This window comes from Onychostruthus taczanowskii, unplaced genomic scaffold (assembly GCF_017590055.1).
Source record: "Onychostruthus taczanowskii isolate IOZ18803 unplaced genomic scaffold, ASM1759005v1 scaffold7, whole genome shotgun sequence".
Lineage (NCBI taxonomy): Eukaryota > Metazoa > Chordata > Aves > Passeriformes > Passeridae > Onychostruthus > Onychostruthus taczanowskii.
In genome coordinates this window covers 14,844,444-14,867,826 of record NW_024504786.1, presented here as the reverse complement: position 1 = coordinate 14,867,826, position 23,383 = coordinate 14,844,444, and the positions used below count along the sequence as shown (strand labels likewise).

Sequence of the window (23,383 nt, the reverse complement as noted above, 5' to 3'; positions counted from 1 at the left end):
GGAATTGTGTACACTTGTGTAGGCTTTTCCAGACATTTTCCATCACCGTTTTTACATGTATATATCTCCTAGGTATATTGCACTAGATCCTTAAATAAAAATTACCTCAACCATCTAGTTGAGGTAATATAGTCCTGGTAGTGGATATGATAAACAGTACTTTCAACAAATTGAAAGTTTAATCTCAATTTTTAATTTTTCAAATACACCAAGTATTAAATGCTATATATTTTGACAGAATTAATAATTTTGTATTCCTGATATGGTATAGAGAAGATTATTTTAAAACTCTTGATGGAAGCATGCAAAGTTCATTGCATAGCCTTGGTTATATCTTAGTTACAATGATTGATTTTTCTTTTTTTCCCCAAGAGACAAGTTAGATGATAGCATTTCCTAAAAAAACATGGCATTATGTCTTTAGTTATGCCTGTCATTGTTACTGCATAAATTCTGACACGTGGAGTAGATAATGTAACTGAATTACTGCATCTTGGTTCAGTGTTACCACAAGACTAAATTATTGCAGTTTAAAAATACATTTTCTGTTTTCTCTACTGCCACACTGTTAAAGCCGTTAACTTTATTGTTGTTGTCCTGCACAAAAAAGTAGTGAATTGTACCAACTTGATAGCTGGAAAAGTAATGACACATGATGATAAGAATAAAAGTGATAATTAGCTGAAAAAATATTAAAACATAGCAGTGATGTTATTGATACAGTAAGCATTTCAGGCTTGATTCAAAGACTGAAATCTGTGGGGATACCTGCTTTACCATAGAAGACTTGTAATCATACCCATATGGAATGGTTCCCCGTCTCCGTAAATACGCAGTATGGAGAGGAGTCTCTTACAAGATTGCATTAGGTAATGCTTTAGATACCTGATGTCTCTGAAGAGAATTTCAGTTTAATGGTGACCACAGGGTGTCTTAGCCACTTTCTTAACTTCAGCTTTAATACTAATATTCATTAGCATTATGATTTTGTACGTAGAGCAATATAATTTTGCCTTCACCTTGTAAACCTGTGTGAAGTTTTGAGGAGCCATTCTGATAATGAGGATTGCAGTCTCCAAGCAGCACAATATTCTCAGTCTGCCTCCCCGCTGTTCGGGGGTACCAGTGAAGTTGCTTTAAATGGGGAAGCGTCTGTTCTTCCTCTGAACCCCTCACACCAGAACAGATGGGTGGAACTTGGAACATGGAAGGTTTTACCTCAGAGGTGGTAACAGTGAAGCCACTCATTAACACTGAATTTATCACTTCGTTAGCAACGTTGCTTCCTGTTGAGAAAAGCTAATACAGGCTCTCGGATTGACTGAGCACGCTTTTGTCTGCTTCTGCAGCAGTAAACCAAGGAAAATGCGCATCTTCCAGGCAAAATTGTCTTACTCAATTTCTTACCAAGGTTTTGTGACCAGTTTTATACTTTGCTGCCTGATACTGTATGAAGCCTACGGTTTTGAGTTGTAAAATTGCTGGAGCTGTTGTGCATCATTGTAGGCTTCACTTCTTTTAATTGACTTCTGCATTACTGATTCTTGGCGCATGTTTGCACTGCCCATTTCTAACGTCTGTAGGTGATGTAAAGACTCCTGCTGGGTGGTGCATTATCACCATTTTAGGGTGATAGCTTTGGATGTGATCTTATTGGAAGTCGTTATTACAGTGAAAAATGACCCATCTCAAAACAGCAAAGAGAAGCAAAAATCTAAGAAATGGCAAGATGAGGAACTGGGTGTCTAGTAGAACATTATGTAAAGGTATGTTATAGATAATAATACAATAAAATATTTCACATACTTTAAGCATTTATTATGGCTCTGATGTGAGCATTTCTAAATTGACTAGTTCAGTGATGGAGTAGCAAAGGAAATATTTTTTACATTACTGAATTTTTCATTGTATTTCTCCTCCAAATAGAATGACTTTATCTGCAAAAGTAAGTTATCTGACATTAGGGTTTGTTTTTTACAAACTCAGAGAGGTTAAATAATTGTTTTGTCCTTTTGCTGATTTGAAACAAAACAGGTGTAATAAAAGAGAATTTCTGTGAAGCTGTAGTTAGCTTTGAATTGTGTGAATAACTGTCATTCTGCTGAGTTTAAAATACTGGACATATTTTAAAACATTATGTATGAAGATGAAACTGGTGTTGTTTAACTAGGCTGTTTTCTCTCCTTAGGAAAAAAGGATGTCCAAAGTGGTCTTCCTGGATTTCGATAAAGGACCATTGCAGGAGGCCATGGATATTAGTTGTGAGTTATAACATCTTAATTCAAAGAATCTAGGTAATAACTCCTTTTAACTGAGTTCCATTCAAAATGCTAATTAGTAACTGAAACTATGTGATTGCTGGAATCAAATCCCACAAAAGATCAAAGTGAGTAGTATTCTCTAAGGGTAAAATATATGATTTCTGCAAAATACAGATGTCCTGACTCCTAGATGAATGTTTTAATGCTGTATGCTCACTCTGTTCTGAGGACCTCTATAAAAAGTGAATGCCAGGGTAGACTGAAGTTTACATTCCTGTTGATCACACATTGATTTTCATGTGTAGGCAGCTCCTTTATGCTCACTAAGCATTGAATAGATGATTTGATGTATGAGTAAGAGTCACTTGTAGAAAGACAAGGCCACCCACGGGGAATTAATATGCAGTAGTTCTCTGTACTGGAAGATATTGTTAGTGTCATGTTCTGGATTCAACACGGTGACTTCATCTGGTAGGTAGATCCCAATGAAATGTTTTGTTCTTACAGTATTTTCCCCCCACCTTTGATAAGATGTTGATTAATTTGTTTATTGTTTAAAATATCCGTATAAGCAAATGGCATTTATTTGTTTTAAAGCAAGGAGAGTCCTTTTGTAAGAAGGGAATAGGAAGACATGTATTTTCCTCAGTGAGTTTGATCCTTAGCTGTGTCTTCTGTCACTAATCAGATGCTCAAAACCAGCTTCATTGTGTTTTTCCCTTCTGCAGGTTTCCATGTAGCATCAGGTCAGTTGTATGGAAGTACTTCCAAAAAAGTGCTACCTTGAGAAACATAAAGACTGTTTTAGATTCCTAAAGAATGTTTAACCACCCCTCCCCGAATTGCTAATAGATATCTAGGTAGCCTTCTTGTTTTTACTTCTGGAGAACAACTGAAGATAATCTGTATTTATGTACATATAGAATGTATTTGCTTTTCTTTTGACAATCTAATTTTCCTCATTTTGCTTGTGTGTAGGTGTCAGGCTTCTTTGAATGGGATATTTGGCAGTGACTAGTTTGCTGTATGGTTATTAATAGTGCAGCAAAAAAAAAAAATTTTTTTATTGCTTCATTGATTCACTATAAATATTGTGGATATCCTAAAGGAAAAGTAGATTTTTGACAAGTTCAAAACATCTTTTTAGATTACAGTATGAAGAGTGATCCTGAAGAAAGCTGTAAATTAAAGTCATTATTTCTGCAATTGCCTGATTTTTTCTTGTTTGTTTTTTAGTATAAATGTACTTAATGGACAGACCAGCAATATGGGTGATTTAGAGACAAATACTGGAGTCACTGGTGCTAAAGAAGAAGAAATCCTGTGTGATGATAATTTTGTATCTGAGGAAGAAGGTGGCATTCCCAAACCAGAAGAGAGTGACACATCATTTCAGAACAACACTTTGACTCTGACTGAGGAGCTATCAAGGGACAGATCTGAAAAAGCCTTAAGTGGAGGCCAGGCTTCTCTATTTATACACACTGGTGCTCCTACTGTTTCTAGTGAAAACTTTATGTTGTCTAGAGGAACTGCTGTTAATGGACCAGTTTCACACTCCACCTCAACAAAGACTTCCATTATGAATAAAGGCAGCGTTTCATTAACCACTGGACAGCCTGGAGGTCATCTCTCAGATTCCTGCTCAACTTTGACAGTGGTTCATGATCTTCAGCTGCCCGCCAAGAGTACAACACAGAAATCCAATCAGCACCAAGTTTTATTTTTGTTACCTGATGTAGCACATGCTAAGAACCTGACTCATTCCATTAAAAATCTACCTACCTCTGCTTCAGTTGGTTGTGATTCACAGAAAACAGTAGGAAATAGTGTAGACAGCACTTTAGTAGACCAAGTAGAAGTTTGTGAAGATGATAAAAATTTACTAGTAAAAGATGATTGTGTCGATACATTAACAAGCATTTCCTCAGGTACAGGTGGCTTCAGATCGGGATGTGATCCCAGCTGGGATCCACAGAAAGAGTTTATACAGTTTCTTATGACTAATGAAGAAACAATAGAGAAGTCTCCCATTCACTGTAAGGTAGGGCTAGAAAAGAAGCGAAAAAGGAAAATGGATGTTAGTAAAATAACACGCTATACCGAAGACTGTTTTGATGATACCAGTTGTATTCCTAGTAAATCAAAACTATTAAATGTTGAATTCTTAGAGCAGAATGAGGAGCTACAAATAGTAGAACCACAGAAATATTCTTTGAGTAAAGTAAAGCCTGAATCTACAGATGAAGAGCTGGAAACTGTTGATGGTATCCAGCAGCTCATTTATAGTCCCACTAGTAACTGTGCAGAAGATACTTCTCCTGTTCACACTAGCACTTTTCTATCCAATACTTTGAAAAACAAATGTGAAGAGAATGATTCTGAACCACCATCTACTTTCAGTACTGATGAACCATCATTTTATCCCTGTACAAAGTGCAATGTGAATTTTAGAGAGAAGAAACATCTGCATAGGCATATGATGTACCATTTAGATGGGAACAGTCATTTCCGACACCTCAATGTCCCCAGGCCCTATGCCTGTAGGGAATGCGGAAGGACATTTCGAGATCGTAATTCACTTCTTAAACATATGATAATTCACCAGGAAAGAAGGCAGAAATTGATGGAAGAAATCCGTGAGCTGAAAGAACTTCAGGATGAGGGTAGGAGTGCACGGTTACAATGCCCGCAGTGTGTATTTGGTACCAATTGTCCCAAAACGTTTGTGCAGCATGCAAAGACCCATGAAAAAGATAAAAGATATTACTGTTGTGAGGAATGCAATTTCATGGCTGTGACAGAAAATGAACTGGAGTGCCATCGAGGGATCGCTCATGGAGCAGTAGTCAAATGTTCAATTATTGGTAGCGACTTGTCCCAGAGAAAAAGTCAGAAAAAGGCATCCTTGAAAGATCCTTATTTAGGATCCTCAAGAAAGTCATCGACATATATGTGTAAGCTGTGTCCGTTTGCTACTTCAGCTAGAAGCATTTTAAAAAAACACATGGCATATTTGCATTCAGCATCATGCCTTGATCCCTTTGGTAGCCATCTTAGACTAGATAAAAGAAAAGGCAGTTTAATAGAAGAATCTTTAGATTTCCGTAGCAGGACAAAACAGTTGATCAAACATTCTTCTACTTTTCCAAAGAACTCTGCTTTAAAACAGGATGTAAAAAGATCATTTGGCTCTACTTCACAATCCAGTAACTTCGCAAAACTTCACAAGAGACCCTACAGGATACAGAAGGCTCGGAAAAGCGTTTCACAGTCATCTGTAAGTGTGTGCAATCTAAATTCTACAAACAAGAACTTTTTTACTAGAAATAGCATTGACCAAAAACGTAGATGTTTTCATCAAGCAGCAAAGCAGAAAGCTAGTGCCAAAAAAAGTAATTATTTATATAGACACAAATATGAAAACTACAGGATTATTAAAAAATCTAGTGACTCTTACCCTTTGCATTTAAAAAAGGAAGAGTCCAAATCTGTCAGTGCTTTACATTTATTTTCTTCATCAAGTAATAATTGTTTTGTCATGGATTCAAATAGCCTTGATTGCAAAAGGGCAGAAGGCTGTAAAGATCATAGGCATGTAGCTGTAAAGAGAGTGGTTAAAGAATCCAGGAGGGAAGGCTCTGTTACAGGAGATGATTTGGATTGCTATCCAGATTTTCTGCATAAAATGACTGTTGTTGTTTTACAGAAACTAAACTCTGCTGAAAAAAAAGACAGCTATGAAACGGAGGATGAAAGTTCATGGGATAATGTTGAACTATGTGATTACACTACACAGTCTGTGGAGGATGAATCTTACAGTGATATTAATCAGGAGCATGTAAACCTATTCCCCATATTCAAAGGTAAAATGGAAGATAATGAAGCTGGTGATAAATCTTCACTTGGTTATGAGCAGAATGATGGCTTTTATTTTGAGTATTACGAAGATGCTGAGGGTAGTAACTTCTTGCATGACTTGCATGATCCTCAGAATTTAGAAAATGTAGGATCAGCATTGCCAAAGCATAATTCAGTTTTCCACTGGACTGATTTGTCGCTTGAAAAGAAATCATGCCCATACTGTCCAGCAACCTTTGAAACAGGTGTTGGCTTGTCCAATCATGTCAGAGGACATCTTCACAGAGCTGGACTAAGCTATGAAGCCCGTCATGTTGTTTCACCAGAACAGATAGCAACAAGTGACAAAATGCAGCATTTTAAAAGAGCTGGAACAGGGACTCCAGTTAAACGTGTTAGAAAAGGTAAGATTTGTTTTTTTATTTGGGTACAAAGTTGGGTGGACAAAGGAATTTATTGAGCACTGAACAAGGCTTGCTTTAGCTTCTTGTAAAACCTCTCTTCTTGTGATTTGCAGTTGTCATGTTTAACTGTATATAATTGTCAAAAAACATTATAATTATTTTCTTTGTAGCGATTGAGAAATCTGAAACTTCCTCTGAGCATACATGTCAGCTCTGTGGTGGCTGGTTCGATACTAAAATTGGATTGTCTAATCATGTGCGAGGACACCTGAAAAGGCTTGGCAAAACCAAGTGGGACGCACACAAGTCTCCCATCTGTGTTCTGAATGAAATGATGCAAAATGAAGAGAAGTATGAAAAAATCCTAAAGGCTTTGAACAGTCGCCGTATTATTCCCAGACCATTTGTTGCTCAGAAATTTGCATCAAATGATGACTTTTTATCTCAGAATGTTATACCTCTTGAAGCATACCATAATGGCTTAAAGACTGAAGATATATCTGTGTCTGCATCGGAGGAAGAAGGGCTGAGTTTCCTAAATGAATGTGATGAAACAAAAGCAGTACTACATGATGAAAAAAGAAATCAGTCACTTACACTGATAGAACTCCTGAAAAACAAGAGGTTAGGAGAAGAAAGGAATCCTGATATTTCCCCTCAAAAGATTCATAATCAAACCGCAAGAAAGAGGTTTGTTCAGAAATGTGTTCTTCCATTAAATGAAGACAGTCCATTGATGTATCAGCCACAAAAAATGGACTTGACTATGCAGTCAGGTAAGAAGGTGTTTCTTGACAACATTTCCAAAGAATCATATCATTTGTAGAAAATGTACAAGTGCAGAGTATTTTATTTGGGATTCTGTTCATTTAATTCTTGTTCCATTTCCAGAGGACACTTGACTGCGAGAGGTAGCACAGCAAATTTTTTTTGACATGTTTTTCCTAAAGTGAAAAAACCCCTCAGCAGCACTGAAGGGTTTTTGCATGGAATATAGTTCCTGTTCTGCATATGACTGGGCTTGCACATTGAAAGTGGACACAAAGTGAGCCTCAGTAAGGAAGACAACACATCCTGCAGTAAACAAGTTGAAGTGTCCTTGCATATTTGGTAGACTAACAGTTCTGAAATGTTTGAGCTTGCAACCCTGATTTTGGGCATTGGAACAGCTGGTTTAGGAATACTGCATTTAAGTCTTCAAGGTTTGTGCAAGGCAGCATTTGCTCAAACTAACAGAACTGTTGATACCATTATAAATGCATAATGCTTCAGATTGGTGAATCACTGTCAACTAATTTTGATGGTTTTAGGCAAACATACTCTTACAACATAGATTAATTCTTGTTTGTTGCAAATTGTGGCTGCTGTGAGAAACTCATGCTTGCTTAGGGCCTGACTGTCCTGAGAGACAACCTGTGCTGGTTCAAGCTTTGTTGGCATACAGTTGTAGCCAGCAGGTTTCCAATGCACGGCCTCTGACCAATAAGGACCTAGATTGTCCCTCCACTGAGAATTGTGCTAATGAAACAATTCTGCAATCAACTTCCTAGCTACTCTGTATACTAATAGAGCAGGCTTTTAGGGTGATGTTTTTAACTTACTTGTCACATGAGAATTATTTCTACTCTTGGGGATCTCTTACAACATCCTTTTTAATGTGTATGTAGAGCTTGCATTTACTGGTTTCTTGGTTGGACACCACCAATGCTACAGGATTCTCAAGACTGGAGAGCAGGATCTTATTTTTATACCCCTGACTTTTTTTTGTGCTGTTTCTTTTCTTGTTATTAAGCAGGCTAGTAAAACTGGCAGTGCCTAGTACTTTTTCACCTGTATTCTTTTCTTTCTTTAAACAAAAAAACCCAACAATCTGATGTGCTCAGAAGTTCTTTTAGGGGCTATAAAAGTGTGGCAATAAATCTCTTAAGAAGGGTGGCTTTCTAAAATGACATAGTAGAAGTGGAAAAGAATTACATTTTATGTCTTCTGTACGTCTGTGGTTGTCCCTTAAGACAGGAGATTGCTTAATAAAGGAAGTGTATCTTTGACAGGTTTAATGATTTGAAAAATAATGCTCAAGGAATAGCTTGCCAAACCTGACACTGTGTTTTACTTTCTGTATAATATTTACTGCTCAATACTAGGTAGAACCTGTTTGGTTATGATGAACAACAAGTAAAAATAAACATACGCTCGCATAGTACTAACAGTTCTGAATGGGGCCCGATAGTTTTCTGTGGCTGAGGTAACAGAATTTGATAACTAACGCACTGTGCCAGTTGAGTTAATAAGAAAATATTTAACATCAAGTTGAAAATCTTTTTTTTTCCTAAAAAAGGCAAATATTCCTAATTCTGGTTTTAGTTTTATAAAGGCTTTTACCAACCAAGTGTTCTTCTTCTGTAACTTGCCTGAAAAAACAGCATGTCTTCTGTGGGCTGCTGGAGAATAGCATTCTTTCTTTCCTGCAGAGACTTTACAGCTGAGTAGTTTTAGCTTTTTCATTTATTCTTCTAATAATTTATTAGTAGAGAACCTGAAATATTAGTTCACCAAAACAATATATCTTTGGTAAAATGCAGGGAGAAATATTGTGAAGTTGAGGAGGAGATAAGTTACAATGGTTTCTTGGTCTGTAAGTGAGGAGTTCAGCATTGTTTCATTGTTTTCGTGTGATAAATAGCTTGTTGCTTTGTTGATATTTATTTAGCACAAAGATTTTAGCAAAAAAACTTCAAATAATTTACTTTTGTTATCAGTTGTGCATCTAAAGTAATGAATAGAAAATGCACTGAACAAAATGTTTTGTCTAACAGCTGTTCAGTGGTGTGTTTTACCACCTTTTTCTCTGAGCCTTCAACAGCAGCCTAATTTTAGTATTGAGTGCTTTAGTCTTATGGGTAAAACACTTTTAATTACCACTTTGTCAACTTGACTTTTCAAATTCTCTTTATTGGAAATTCTGAAAGCTCTGAAATTTCTCAACAGAATTGTGCTATTCAAATTGCAGGATTGTATTTTGGAATTAGAGCTTCATTATGTGGAGATCTGTAGGAGCTTGGTAGTAGGTATTAAATGCAGAGTAGCCTACTGGGCTCAAGTTGCCTCCTTTCTGTTCTTTTTCAAATAACATGGTTTGGCTTAAAGCACTAGGTGGAAAACTAATAATGGGTAACTTGGATCCTTCTAATATACTAAACAATTGCATCAATGCAGTGAATATATTTTAAACCATCTTTATTGCAGAAAACTTTTTACAACGCTTTGAGAATTTCATTTTTTGAAGAGAGAACTGGATTATAGTTTTCTTTTGAATGATAGGTATGCCTGTGAAGCTTAGAACGTGTGTGCATTGCAATACGACGTTTACAAGTGCTGTTAGCCTGTCCAACCACTTACGCGCTTATGCACGAAAGAAGAGTGCTGGACTTTTGACTGGGACAGGTATGTTTTGTTACAGATGTAAAAGCAAGTCTGTCTATGATACATTTTCTTCATCAGACTGGACAAAAGCATATGTTAATTCAAAATAATTCTGAAGCTTCTGCCGGTAAACAATTTATTTGCCATAAAACTTCAGCAACCTGTAAGAAAACGTATGTTGCTGTTGTCCACTCTCGTGTCTGATTTTCATTCTTAGTCTTTGATTTTGGATCCAACATTTAAGGTATGTAAGCAAAACTAAGAGACGGTTGCTTAAATTCATTCTCTTATGATATTGCAACTTCCAAACCAGATAGCTGGCCTTCTAGTGAAGTGTTTTAAAGTATCTCAGAAGTGAGAGTGGTGGGGAGAAAAAAGGCAACGATACAACAAGTAGTTTTTACTGTCTAGTACATATAGTTACAAAGAATACTCCAGTAAAATAGGAAAAGCAAGTTATTTTACACTCTGTATATTTCTAACAACATATGATATGTAGTTGGTTTCATATCTGGTTTGGCTCACAACCCAAAAACTACCTGTTCTGACATTGAGTGAGGGTAGTACAGCATTTGGCACTGCTGTTAATGTTTTTTATTAAAAACACACTTCATTTTGAAATTCTTCTAATATGCCATATATTGATTTGTTTTCAGAGACCTGTAGCTTGCTTGGCTGTAGGCAGTTTCTGAGTTTACTTGGATTATTGCTGAGATTAATGGGACTTCACATGGTCAACAGCAAATTGAGGAGCAGAGATGCAATATAATGAGGAAAATTTGGAGATATGAAGCCTGAAATATTCTGTAATTAAGAAGGGCAACCATCAGTTTTCTGTGTCAATAAACACAGACTTTTACATAATGCACATGGAAAATGCGTAATCCTTTTTTGATCTGCAAATGTAATTCATTATGCGAAGAATGACAAACTGAGTAGCAGGCTTTCTCTGTAGAAGGCTAAAGTAATGTGTTTGTAATACAGGCCTGTGGCTGCCAGGTCTTCTGTTGCTTTACATTAGTGCTACAACAAAGAAGATTTGGAAGGAAGTCAGCAGATGTAGTAATACCTAACATGTAGGAAAATATGCCTTTAGTCAGTGATTCTGAAAATTTTCGTATTTATTCAGTAGAAAGGTGATGGTAGTGAACTTCATTTACCACTGCTGTGATTTGATATTATCCCTGTGGTAAGTTCCTTTTCTTATATACCTACTGAGGAAATATTTTTCAATAGCTATATATTTAAATTGCACATTAATAACTTAACAGGAAATAAATGAAGGAGGCACTGGCAGATACGATAGTACAGAGATTGCATCCTAGACAAGCACTTTGTACCTAGCTCCCCTCTTACTAAGTGGGAAAAGTAAAGGAAGCTGGTTTAGGTACTTTCAGGGATTTTTGTTTGTTTTCTGTAAGAAACGTATTTTGCTAGTGAGGTAGTTGCATAGTCATCAGAACAGGTGTCACTTTTCTTAAAGGAATGGAAAGAAAACTCATGAGTCTTCTATCATTGGACCTAGAAGTTGGTTTTGAATTAGGTTGGAAACAAAATGGGGTTAGAAACAAAGTTTAAATAAAAGGTTAGAAACAAAAGTTGGGGGGAAAAAAAATCTTTTGCTCTCAGAAGCTGGAGCTAAGCCAGATAAATAACTTTCACCATGGGTAAAGGCCCGTCACTGAAACCATTGACTTAAGGAGTCAATGTTGCGTTCTAGCTGTAACATTATGCCAATGTATATTTGTAGCAACTTTGTCATTACTGTGCTGCAACTCTGTGAAGGTTGTAAACTTTGCTCATTGACTTGTCACTCAAGCAAGCTTAATGCAAGGCTTGTACACCAAAAAATATGCTTTTAAACAGTTGTTCTATTTGATATTCCACTTTGTAATATAAGTTTTGTGAAGAGAATTATTTTAATGCAAGATCTCACTAGTACACACTAGTTTTAAGGTACACACAGGTACACTCTTGTTATGAGTGTTGCTCTTGAGTAGATCTCAGGTTTTCCTTATTAAAAGATGGTTGTGGTTGACAGCAATTTTGAGATGTCTTCAGTTGGGCCTCAGCCGCAGCTAAACCTTCGATGGTCTTCAGCCATTGTATGGAGACAATGAGGACATGTTTATACACGTTGCTTCTCATTTAGCCTTTCTTATATCTTCTAAAGCAAACATAACTACCCAAAATAAAACATATCAGTTGAATAATTATCTCAGTTTCTTGCTGTAATAAAATAATAGTGTCTGAACATGAATGCTGTAATTCTTTTATCTGGCAGTTGTTATGGGACCTGTCTAGGCACTACTATTTATTAGGAAAAATAACATGAGAAATATGAGATCCCTGCATGCCAACAAAGTGACACCTTTCCAAGCATTACATTAGCTTATGTACTAGTCTCAGATTTTCCGTTTGTCTGCACGTGTTTTTGATATTGACTGTTATCATATTGCTCTTCTAGCAGACATCCTGCTTCTTCAGTCAGTAATGTCATCATATTTAGTTAAATCTTAGCCTGTTTTTCTTTTCAAGTGCAACTTGACAGTTTTAATAGTATAATAGACATAGTTAAGCATAACGGTAGCTTTGGAGAATAGACTCAAGAAAAACATCCTAGAAGTGAAAGTTCCTAGGTTGTTGGCTGTTTGAGGTTAATCTTTATTAAACTTTATTGGTGCCTATACTAATGCGTTATAGATCCACTGTAGAGCAAGTACTCGTGTCTTCAGATGTCTGGCTGGAACTTTTTTTGTTATTATTCCACTTTGTTATTAGTCCACTTTTTAACAACTTAATCGCTCATCTTGATTAGATGTTAATTTCCTTTTATACCTGTTTTTAGATGTTAATTTCCTTTTATACCTGTTTTGATGTATAGCAACACATTGGTGTTTCTCAGAGCAGATGGTCAATTTGCTTCTTTCTTCTGAGTATCTTTAGAGCATTGACCAAACCAACACAAAATCTTCAAAATGCATCTCACTCTTCTTCGTGTAGTTGTATATTCAGCTTCCTTTCTTTTTTTCTCTCTGGGCTTCTCTTGCTTCCTCCTGCCCTGGCTCTCCCCAAGTCTCTTGATTCTTTCTTACACCCTGTCTTTTTACATCTTCTCTTTGTTGACCCTTTTCACACACTTAGTCTCTTCTTACTGGCTTTCATCTTCTGGGAATCACCACTTTCTTCTTTGGCCTCTGCTTCTGTAGATGGAGACTGCTTTGTCAGAAGTTTGGGAGGGAACAGTAAAGTACAGAGCAAGGAGTCTGGCCTTCAAGCCAACAGTGTGGCTGTGGTAGTGGTTCATGAGGGCCACTATGTGTTCAAATAATTTCAAATGTTGTTTTGTCAAACTTGTAGCTCTGGGACGGTTGCGGTGGAAGCATATCAAACATGCAGGAATCTGAGATCCTCTGGCTTTGTATGTCATTGTTCTGTGCTGTTACAGTCATAACAAATCAGCTGGCATGATGAGCTCATTTTCAGCATCTTACAAAATCCTACAGAGAGCAAATGATAGGAGGGCTTTATTCAATGTACTTCACTGCGCAGTAGTGATGAGGAGAGATAGTAAGTGATTGAATTTGAAAAAATTATTGACTAAATGTACAAGAAAGTTCATTATTTTTTACTTGACAGTGTTTTCAAATGGTTAATTAGTTCCATTTCTATGTCCAATTATTCAACTTGTTTTAGCTTATGTACACTTTGACAAAAGTAATGAAGTCCAAATAAAAGACCCAGCTTCAGTTTTCCTGAAATAAGAAGCATTTCATGTTGGGGGAGATCAGGAAGCAGAGCATTTTAATTTGGAACTGCAGACCACAAGTCATGGCATGAAAGGGCATCTAATTGTGACCTGTCTAATTCACATAGGCATGCTCATTGAAACCTCTATGTCCATCTGCTTGTAGTCCTTCTTGATAAGTCATCACAGAGGTTTTTGTATGCAGTGTTTTTACCTAGCATATATTTTTTGAAGTAGTGTGCTCTGAAGTTGTACATAAGTATCTCAAGCAGAATCCTCCGAAGTTTGATAGTCTTTTGTTTTAAATGGGTTGTTTCTCATCATGTTGTATCAGCAGTTTGAGGATGTTGTGTGACTGGTTGTTTACAAGAAGTTTTTCAGTTATCAACTAGGAAACACCAGGTGGCCAAACTTGAAAGAAAGAGAGTTCTTCCAAAAAGAAGTGGGTCTTTATGGAGAATGAGGAATGATAGTTTGGAAGCTGTTATAACTACAAAGTAGCTGTTAATGATCAGTAGTTCCTACCTCTCTCTAGCAATTTGCTGCAGTTTCCATGCAGCTTCCTGGAGCTAAACTAACCTTGGTCTCTTCCCAGACATGATAAAAGACTTTTTGAGGAGGTCATGTTTTGTTACAGTAAAGGCATAGAAAAAGCAGGAACTGAGTTTTGGTCAGAACATGGCTGCTTTATGGGGAGGCAGTGGCTGAGGCAATTGTGTGATTTAGTTGATGTTTGCAACCACTTGTAAGCATTCTATCAACAGAGTACTCAAGTGTGTGCATGTGACTTTATTTAAACTTGTTCTCTGGATAGACAAAATGAAATTAATGTGATGGTTACTGGTACGCATGCCTCATAACTGCTGTTTGAATTGTAGTTTTCAATGAGCTTTACTCAGATATTCCTCCTTCTTCACTCACTTTCCATCTTCACTGGAGTAACTTCAAAACATACTGGTGCGGTTTTGAGCTCCCTAAAATGTGAAAGAATATGTTCATTATCTCAGAACACAAAGGGAACAAAAAAATTACCCTTGCAGAACACCTGCAAATACCCTTGCAGGATTTGTGTTCTTAGTGTTTTCTGTCTTTTATAACAGCTTAACAGCTTCTTGCTTGGGCAAATCTACTTTCAAATTTAGCTAAGCTGCTCTGAGAATTCGTAGTGTAATCTGAGTCCTTTTTTGTGGTCTTTTACTGTGGTATTTTCTTCTCTTTGTTTTATAATTTCCTTATGTGGTGCCTCCATCATAAATGGCTGAGAGAACATGCCCTTCCTTTTGTTTTCCTTGTTTTCTCACTGTTCATGGAAAAGGTACCTTTCGAGGAAGTACAAACTACCTTTCCTGGTTAATTATGGCAATTTCTGTCAGTGTTGCTGTTGTTTGATTGCACAGTAGTTCAGAGGGGTTTTTTTCTCAGAAAATTATACACACACACACACACACAAACCCATTAGGTGTCAGCAGTCTGTTGCAGAAGACCAATCCAGGTCTTATAGGAAAGCGAAGGCTCTCTGAAATGCTCCAGATGCGTGTGAGTAGAATCAAATTTTTTCATGAGAATTAATGTCTTTGCCAACGTCAAGGAAATCAGCAAGTTCTTGTTCCAAATGCAGGTTGGCCTCTCTAGCAGGAGTCTGTTGTCACTACTGCTTCTTTTTTTTTCCACTCATATAAAATTACATCAACTGACTTGTCATCAGATGCAACTCACGGGCACGTTTGCATTCGGGTATTACTGACTTCTGTTTCCCTTCTTCCCACGATGTTCCACAAATGGAAAAGGCAAAGCTTTTGCTGTAGTAAGTGCTGCAGATAAGTTGCGCCTCATACAAACAGTTCTCTTCAAAGCATGGGTGTCTGGGTTCCAGTACTTTATCTGCTTACATTGCTGCTGGTGTTACTGAAGTTGCGGTATGTAAAACACTTATATATGTGGTAGTTCCTACCTGATACGATAGTTAGCTTTTTTTCTTCCTAATTAAATGAAGAATATGTTTCTTGTGAGAGAATGAAGTATTAAGGACCCCTTGATGCTTTTCCAGAAGCATCTTGACCATTTCTCTCTCTCTCCCCCCTTCCACCTTGCATTACTGCTTTTTTATCCAGACTGGTTTTGTTGTTGCTGTCAGAAAAAAATGCTGTTAAGCGTCATTTTCCTAATGTTGATCTGAAGAAGTCTCTCTAGGTTGGTGTCTGCTTTCCAGTTATGATATTGGTCCTCCTTCAAACCTCAGAAATTCATTCTAAATTTTAGATAGGTAGGAATCTTTAAGTCCTGGGATAGAACTGGAAAACATCTGGTATTTCTACCAAGTTGAAAGTTGGGGTACAAGATAAAAGCTTGAGATATGTTCATTTCGAGGGCATGATTAAAATTAAGGATACAATCAAGACTGTGTGTTCTTTAAATCAACATGTTTTACCTCACCAGACAATGTCTCATGCTTCAGAATGCTAAGAGGTTAATTCTCCTGTTTCATATTCTAGGAGTCAAAACTTTAGCCAAATGTAACAATTTTTTTTTCCATTTTACTGTTAAGATGCTTCAGTAGCATAGCATTATGCCTTCTTGGTAAGAATACCACCTGGTACTGTCTGGTTTCTGTGGAGTTTTTGTTCAAGTGGTATAACTGGTTGTTTGCAAAAGTTTTTGTGTTGGAGTTATATTGTTGGTGTCTTGTGTTTTGGAATAGAGTGTAGCTAGATACACTTCTCAGTTCAAACAGTCACAAACTTCTTGAGCTTTATCAGCTGTTTGTATCATAACAATATTAATTCAGTTTAATCCACTCATCCCCCACTTTGACTGCTTCTTAGAATCTCCAGGTTTTGTTTCCGATTCCCATTACATTTGTTTATGGGAGATACAGACCTCAGAGCTGTCTGAACTCCTTTGCTATATGTTTCCTGTTCACACACGTTAATTTCATACACAGTTTCAAATGCTTAGACTGAATTTGAAAAGTGGTCTTGCCATCCTTGTTGGTTGTCCTAATACCAGCTCCCACTGCCAAGGACTAATAAATACATGGTTTCTGTAAGCTTCATTAGAATTCAGACAGGAGTGAAGGGGAAGCTTCATTTGAAACTCTTAGAACAAAAGGACAATTTTTTGCTTGTGTTGAAAACAAATGGCAGGTGTTTTATTCAAACTAGAAATTCCTGATTGTACTAGCTGAAAGATACAACTTCATAAAATTGTAACTTGGTTGAACATGAATGGTCTTATGATGGTACTTGAACTACAAAACAAGTTCTGAGATTTTGACAGGGTTATGTGCATGAAAGGGAATTTCCAGTGGTGCTTTGCTTATGTATAATTCTGCAATAGGTTTGTAGGTGCTTGCTGATACTAAAACAACAGTTTAATGCTGAATGACAATTATCTAGTCTTTCAAAGAGCAAGCACAATGCTAACCTAAAAAACCCAGCTTCATGTGTTCTACCAGCATATTTTTTAGAATATGCTATAATTGTTTTGTATTTACGTTACAATTAAATACAGATAAACAAGGAGGTAGATGTCTTTTCATTATTGCTATAGGGAATACTTGCTGAATATCTCTGTTTGACTAACACTCATTGAAGTATTACTTTCACATATGAAAATTTCTCTTCTTAGCTTTAGACTGTAAACAAAAGAAGTCAAGGTCAAGATCTGGAAGCAAGAAGAAAATGCTGCCGTTACCTCATAGTGCTGATGAAGTTTACATACTCAGATGCAGGTACACAGTGTTACTTTGGTTGGAAGAATACATTCTTAGGAGCTTACTAATGTCAGTCATAAAGAGATTCATTATTGTATCCATAAATGTTTGTGATTAAATTGAATAATGAGGGGGGAAACGAATTGCCTCTTTTCATTAATTTAAACAGGAGGATTTGATTCAGTCACACTTGGGTGTTAGATTGCCAGTTGTTTCTCTAACTAAAATCATAGTGGTTGTGTCTGAGTAATATTCTGTCCTTCAAAAGAAACCTTATATAAGAACAACAGATTGTTATTGCTGGCACTGAAAGTGTGAGAATGTGAGTTGTATAAGCTGCAGGGTTTTGTGCTCACAGTTACTACTAATGAACTCAATTACTAAGTTTTTCAGCTAAGACATTGAGAAACAAACTTAAAGAAAATTAAGACTTTCCTCTTACTGTCTTTGTTTTATATTTTTTCAGTAGAGATAGATGTATCTTGATGAATTAATTTTAATATTTGCATAGGTTTTGTGGTCTGGTCTTTCGAGGACCTTTGTCTGTTCAAGAAGACTGGATAAAGCACTTGCAGCGACACATTGTCAACGCAAATCTTCCACGGACTGGAGCTGGCATGGTTGAGGTCACATCACTACTTAAAAAGCCTGCTTCAATTACTGAAACTTCATTTTCTTTACTGATGGCAGAAGCAGCATCATAGAACACGGAAACATTTTAAATTTTGATTGGATGTAAATTTGAAATACTTCATTTTTTAAAATAAATGGCTACACTAAATTATGTTTATAAATGCTAAAGATGGAAAATAGAGGAAGTGGATTACAGTAACATCAAAATAAATTGAATACTTAACAGTTACAGTAAGTAGTCTTTATATTTTATATAGGGTGGAAGATGTGTTTTTAAGGTTTATTATGTTTTTGTCAGTTACTGTGTTCACTATCAATACAAGACCATTATATGTATGGCAGCCATTTTTAAATTGTTGCACATGGGTACTTAAAGGACAGATTTTAATAAAACAAAGAAACCACGTTCTCTTCAGTGTTACCCAAATCAAGGTTCTGTTTATTCCAAAAAGAATTACATAGTAAAATAAGATACTATTATATTTTGTTTGTATGTATGTAGTGTTTTGTATAATATCAAGAACTGCTAATACAATTTACTCAACTTAGGGCATTAAATACCATGTACTTCATAGTTCAAGAGACTGTTTCGTTCAAATAGGGCAATTAGTACTATTCTATCTAGGTGTGTAAGTGTTTTTTTTTAATCACATGAGGCTTTTTGTACTAAAAAGTGGAGGGAAACTTGTTTAAACAAATTTCTAATAGAAATATGTACATAATACTGGAAATTTGTGGTAAGGAAATATTCTTTACTTCAGTTGCATTTCTCACTGACAATAAAGTGGTGCATCCATGCTACCTCCTACTTGTCAACAAAGATGGTATTTACCCTTATGTTTTTGTATCATAGTAGATTCAATCCAACTTTCTTTATTACAAAGCATCTTTTTGTTAACAAGTTTGTTACTTTTATGACAATTTACTTAAAGTCTGACTTGCTTACAGAAGTTTGCCTCTACTATTTTATTTAACACTGTAGAAATGTACTAATAAGCATTGCTCACTACACGGTTAGAGTAGGCTTTTCATTTATAATTCTGTTTAAAAGATTGATCATTTTAGAAAATTCAAACACAGATTGAAATGTTTCCACATATGAAGAGAATGTTTACAACTTAAATTTTAGAGCTTGTTTTGGATGTGATTATATGTATGAAAACTGTAACACTATGCTCATGCTAAGGACCTACTTACAGAATTATTGAAATAAATGTGCTGTGAGGATGGAAATATGGTGCAGGTGTCTTGGTCATGATGAATTGTGTTTGTTCATTTAAACTGTCTTCAGAACATGATTTTTGTTTTAATCAAATTAGATTCCTCTACAAATCAATTTTGTATGCAAGTAACATTTCATTTTACTCATATAGGGTAACAGATACTGTAGTTAAGCCAAGGATATGCATTGATATTTTCTTTATATGTAAATAAAGTTAAAAGCAGTTAAAGCAAGAGGAGTATTTTGGTAGAGTATATACATACCTCACTGCCAGTGAAATTGCTTTCCTATGGTATATCTCCTTACCAGAAAAATCTCTAAATAAAAAGGTTTAAAGAAAATCTAAATGTCTATAATGTGAAGCATTTATTTGCATTGTGTGAATTAAGTTTGTGGAATTGATTTGTCTTGCTTGAGATTAGAATCTTCTCATGATCTTAAGTACATTTACTTGCAATAAACTGAATTGTTCACAGATGCATTACATTTGATTGGTGGAAAGTATGAATAAATGTCTGTCTTCCTGGATGCACAGAGTTCAGAGTTAACACATGAGGCTTGTTAATGTTCTGATAGAATGGATGGGCTAAAAATGCACGTCTGTGCAAGACAGAGGCCTCAGACAAGGCCATGCTAGCTCTGTCAAGGCTGTCATTAAATTAGTGGTGTCAGGTGTTTAACTGTACAAATTGCTACAGTTAAGTTTAGCTTTCTTGTTGAAATTTATTCTCTTGTAAGTGGAAAATCTACATCATTACATTTAAAGGCTGGAGGAATAAATACTTTAGAGATTTTAGAAAAGATAACTGGGATGTTGAAGTGTATTGCAGACAAATCATGTATGCAGACTAAGAAGTTTCTGAATTTGTGGATACTTGTGGAACTTTTTTATACGATGTGAAAACTGAAGATTTAAAGCAGTGTGTTGAAACAGAATAGAGGGAAGTGATCACATCACCTTGAATGTTTATAATGCTTTAATAGAGTGCTTGTTTACCCTTCTCACCAAAAAAGGTGCTTGTGAGAGCACCATACTTTATGGCTGTTAAGCAAATGAAAAAATCAATTAAGTGCAAATGATATTTATCTAGTGTTGTTAAGAATGCTTGTAAGGTGAAGCCATACCGTGCAGAATTTTGCATTAGCAAAAGACTTACTAGATTCATAAAAATAATTTTTAAAACCCTAGCTAATTCTATTTAATTAATTAAGCCCCAATTGTGAGCTGCTTTATGTAATACTAAAATAAAAATGCAAGGTTGTGTCTGAAGAGCAGTGAGCTCTAGGGCTGATCAGTTTCCAAAATGAGATTCTATTGATGAAGAACAGTTTTCAGTGACAGGCTGTGTGCCCTGCTGGCCTTGTGGTATAGTTCAAAAAATATGTAGGAGTTCTAGAACTCTTCTGACTATTAAATTAATTGTATATGTGGTTGATACAGGCTGAATAATCTTTAAAAAAAAAAAAAGAGTACTATTAGCTGTCCTTAGCCTCTAGTCCTCAAGTGGGGCTATTTGTTTTCCTGGTTTCTGTTGTGTGGAAATACAGATATTTTTTATCATTATCTACAAATCCCCCTCTCTGGAGGTTCCAAAATTCTATGTAGTAGAAGAGGGTAAATGAAATCGGTCACTTAGTGATGGCAGTCTGATGGTATGTGGCTTGAGGGGCTCTGGTGGTCTGTGCTAAAGGGCTGGACTTCGGGAGCTGCTCATCTCGACACCAGTGTCAGTCTGTTCAGCTTGGCTTGGGCTGCTCTGGGGTAAAGGCTGCAGTGGCACAGTGATTTCTGTTGGGTTGATTTTGGTTCTTTATCATAATCCTACTTGTTTCTGAAGTTATCCTAGATTCTGGTAAAGGTCTCTTTAGTAGTAGCCTCAGGAAAATTGTAGAAGACCACCCCCCATACACTTTTCATAAGATGATGGCCTATATTCCCTAGTCCCGATGATATTTCTGAATCCTCTTCAGATATAAAACTGCTTGCATTCCCTGAAAAGATGTTTCTGCAGAGCTTTGGGTAGGTGATGACAGTGCCCGCGGGAGCTGCTGCCAAGGGGTGGTGTGTTCAGCCATGGAAAACGAAGGCGAGCAGACAGCACATGCTGGGCATCTACTGCGGTTTGCCCGGTCCTGCTTCCTGTGGCCTGGGGGAGCTGTATGAGGTGGGCTGCTCCCAGGGGCTGGGGGGTCCAGCTTCCTCCTCAGGGCCCGCCTTGAGGCAGCAGTGTCAGGAGGTGGGTGCTGGTCCCTCCCGCTGAGGAAGGACCGACCGTAGCTGTTGGGAGGGGAGCGAGCGCGGCCGTGCCGAGGGCAGGGACAGGCGGGTTGGGTTTGAGCTGTGAGCCTGCGCTAATTCCCACTGCCTCAGCCATGCTCAGGGAAATCGCCAAGCTTTTTGAGGTAAGTGATCGCGGTAGAAACGCGAGTTACCAGTTGGGGCTCAGAGAAGAGCATGCGGAGTTTCCAAAGGTCAGTGTCACAGGACTGAGATGGGAAGGTGCAATGTTATTTTGACTGATGCTTTTCCTGGGCTAGTTACGGTTCTAGGTTTCCTGCAGTGCTTTAAAGAGGGGTTATGCATTAAATCTACCTGATTCTGAAAACCTACAGAAGATAAATTGGGCTGAACAAATGTGGAAATATTAGCAGTGAATAACAAGGACTTGCTTTTAACTAAACGGTTATGGGCTGCGAACAAACCCTGTTTAGTTCAGCACTATGGTTAACAGACTTTTCCACTTTTTGTAACAGTAGTTAGTGGCCTGGATATTTAAACACCAGTCTCATATTTTAAAAATTGATTTATATAGTTTTGAGTTTGTTTAAAGAAAACCCCAAACTTTTTAGGGTGGTTCTTTCTTTAAAAATGCTGACTGCATTATGATTTGATATTTCAATCCACCGTGCTTTGTAGGTGCTGTTGCCTGATACATGGGTAGCAATTGTGATGTAATGGAAACATTTGGCCATAGTGCCAGGTTTGTAATCTCTTGCAATAAAATGTTCCTTTCTAACACTGCAGGCTTCTTGGTGTTCTTCCCGTTGCTCGGAGGTGAGCTGCACTGCACGTGTCATTTAACCGGGGAATTCCACCCCAGCCAGAGCAGTTGTGTGTTGATGCAGAGGGCACATCTGCTGGCTGTGGCCACCTGAAAATTCAGAGAGGTGAGGCAAGAAGGGGAGTATTTACACTCCAGTGGTGGAGACTGAGGATGAAAATTGGTGGTGGCGGGAGCACCACCAGAGCCAGGCACCCGAAGCTGAATCCCAGGTGACAGTGGCTCTTGTCTGTGCCCATCTGCCCACTTTTCACTCTGTACAATCTGGTCTCACTGCTGCCTTCTCTCCCAGTTAAGAGCAGTTTTTCCTTGCAGCTTTGGCTGTGCAGTGTCTGCCACATGTACCTGGACAGAGCACACTGAAAAACCCAGCCTGCCTGGTGCTCTGCAAGTCCTGGTCTCCTGCAGCATGAGAGGATGCATTGCCATACCACAGCCACACACACATTGTAAGAGGAAAATGCAGAGGTTGATCAAATACAGCATAAAGAACTGTTGAGGGGTGTGTTTATTTTAAATAAGGGCTGGAGTGGGGATCCCTTCCATGTTTTGCTGAGTCTGAACTCTGGCACTGCTCATCTTCATTTCTTGTTGCACTATAGGCTAATAAACTTGTATTTAAAGAAGCAATTAAGAAGTCTCTTAAATTTAGTGCCCTATCCCCTTATTAAGATTTGAGCACAAGTCAGCCAACAGCCTTTTTATAAAACTGCTTGGCAATACTGAAGTCCATCAGGTAGAAGAAGCTGGTGGAGCAGTGCTGTGTGTGGCTGCAGTGCTTCCCCCCGGGGAAGGGGTCCTGGCTGCCTCAGCTCACGTGCCGGTGGCTCCAGTGGGCCAGCATGGCAGTGGAGGGGCTGGGCAGTGTGTCACTGACTCTGAGGGTGGTTTGTTGTTGCCTGAAGACAGACATGGAGTTATTTTGGCTAAAAAAAAACTGGAATAAAGGCATTCCTGTGGGAATGTTCTTCTCTAAGGAAAGGCAAACATTTTTACAAAAGCTCTGAAAGATCTTTCTGATGCAGGCTCCCATGCTCTTTTCAATGCAATTAAAACC

General features: G+C 37.4%; 1 protein-coding gene across 13 annotated transcripts in view; it reads left to right on the top strand.

Annotated features, from left to right (window-relative positions):
- ZNF644 (zinc finger protein 644) overlaps nt 1-19,605 on the top strand; it is a 75,762-nt gene extending 56,157 nt beyond the window's left edge. For 6 of the 13 annotated variants that reach the window (XM_041421853.1, XM_041421855.1, XM_041421852.1 and 3 more), the window contains 5 exons: nt 2,189-2,261; nt 3,498-6,526; nt 6,697-7,302; nt 17,325-17,427; nt 17,921-19,605. In XM_041421853.1, coding sequence (XP_041277787.1) covers nt 3,529-6,526; nt 6,697-7,302; nt 17,325-17,427; nt 17,921-18,113 — 3,900 coding nt within the window. In that variant the 5' untranslated portion in view covers nt 2,189-2,261; nt 3,498-3,528 and the 3' untranslated portion in view covers nt 18,114-19,605. Of the gene's footprint in view, nt 1-2,188; nt 2,295-3,497; nt 6,527-6,696; nt 7,303-9,772; nt 9,971-10,605; nt 17,289-17,324; nt 17,428-17,920 lie in introns of those variants that run through there. The other 7 variants (XM_041421859.1, XM_041421858.1, XM_041421860.1 and 4 more) reach the window with 5 other exon arrangements.
- Nucleotides 19,606-23,383: the final 3,778 nt, after the last annotated feature.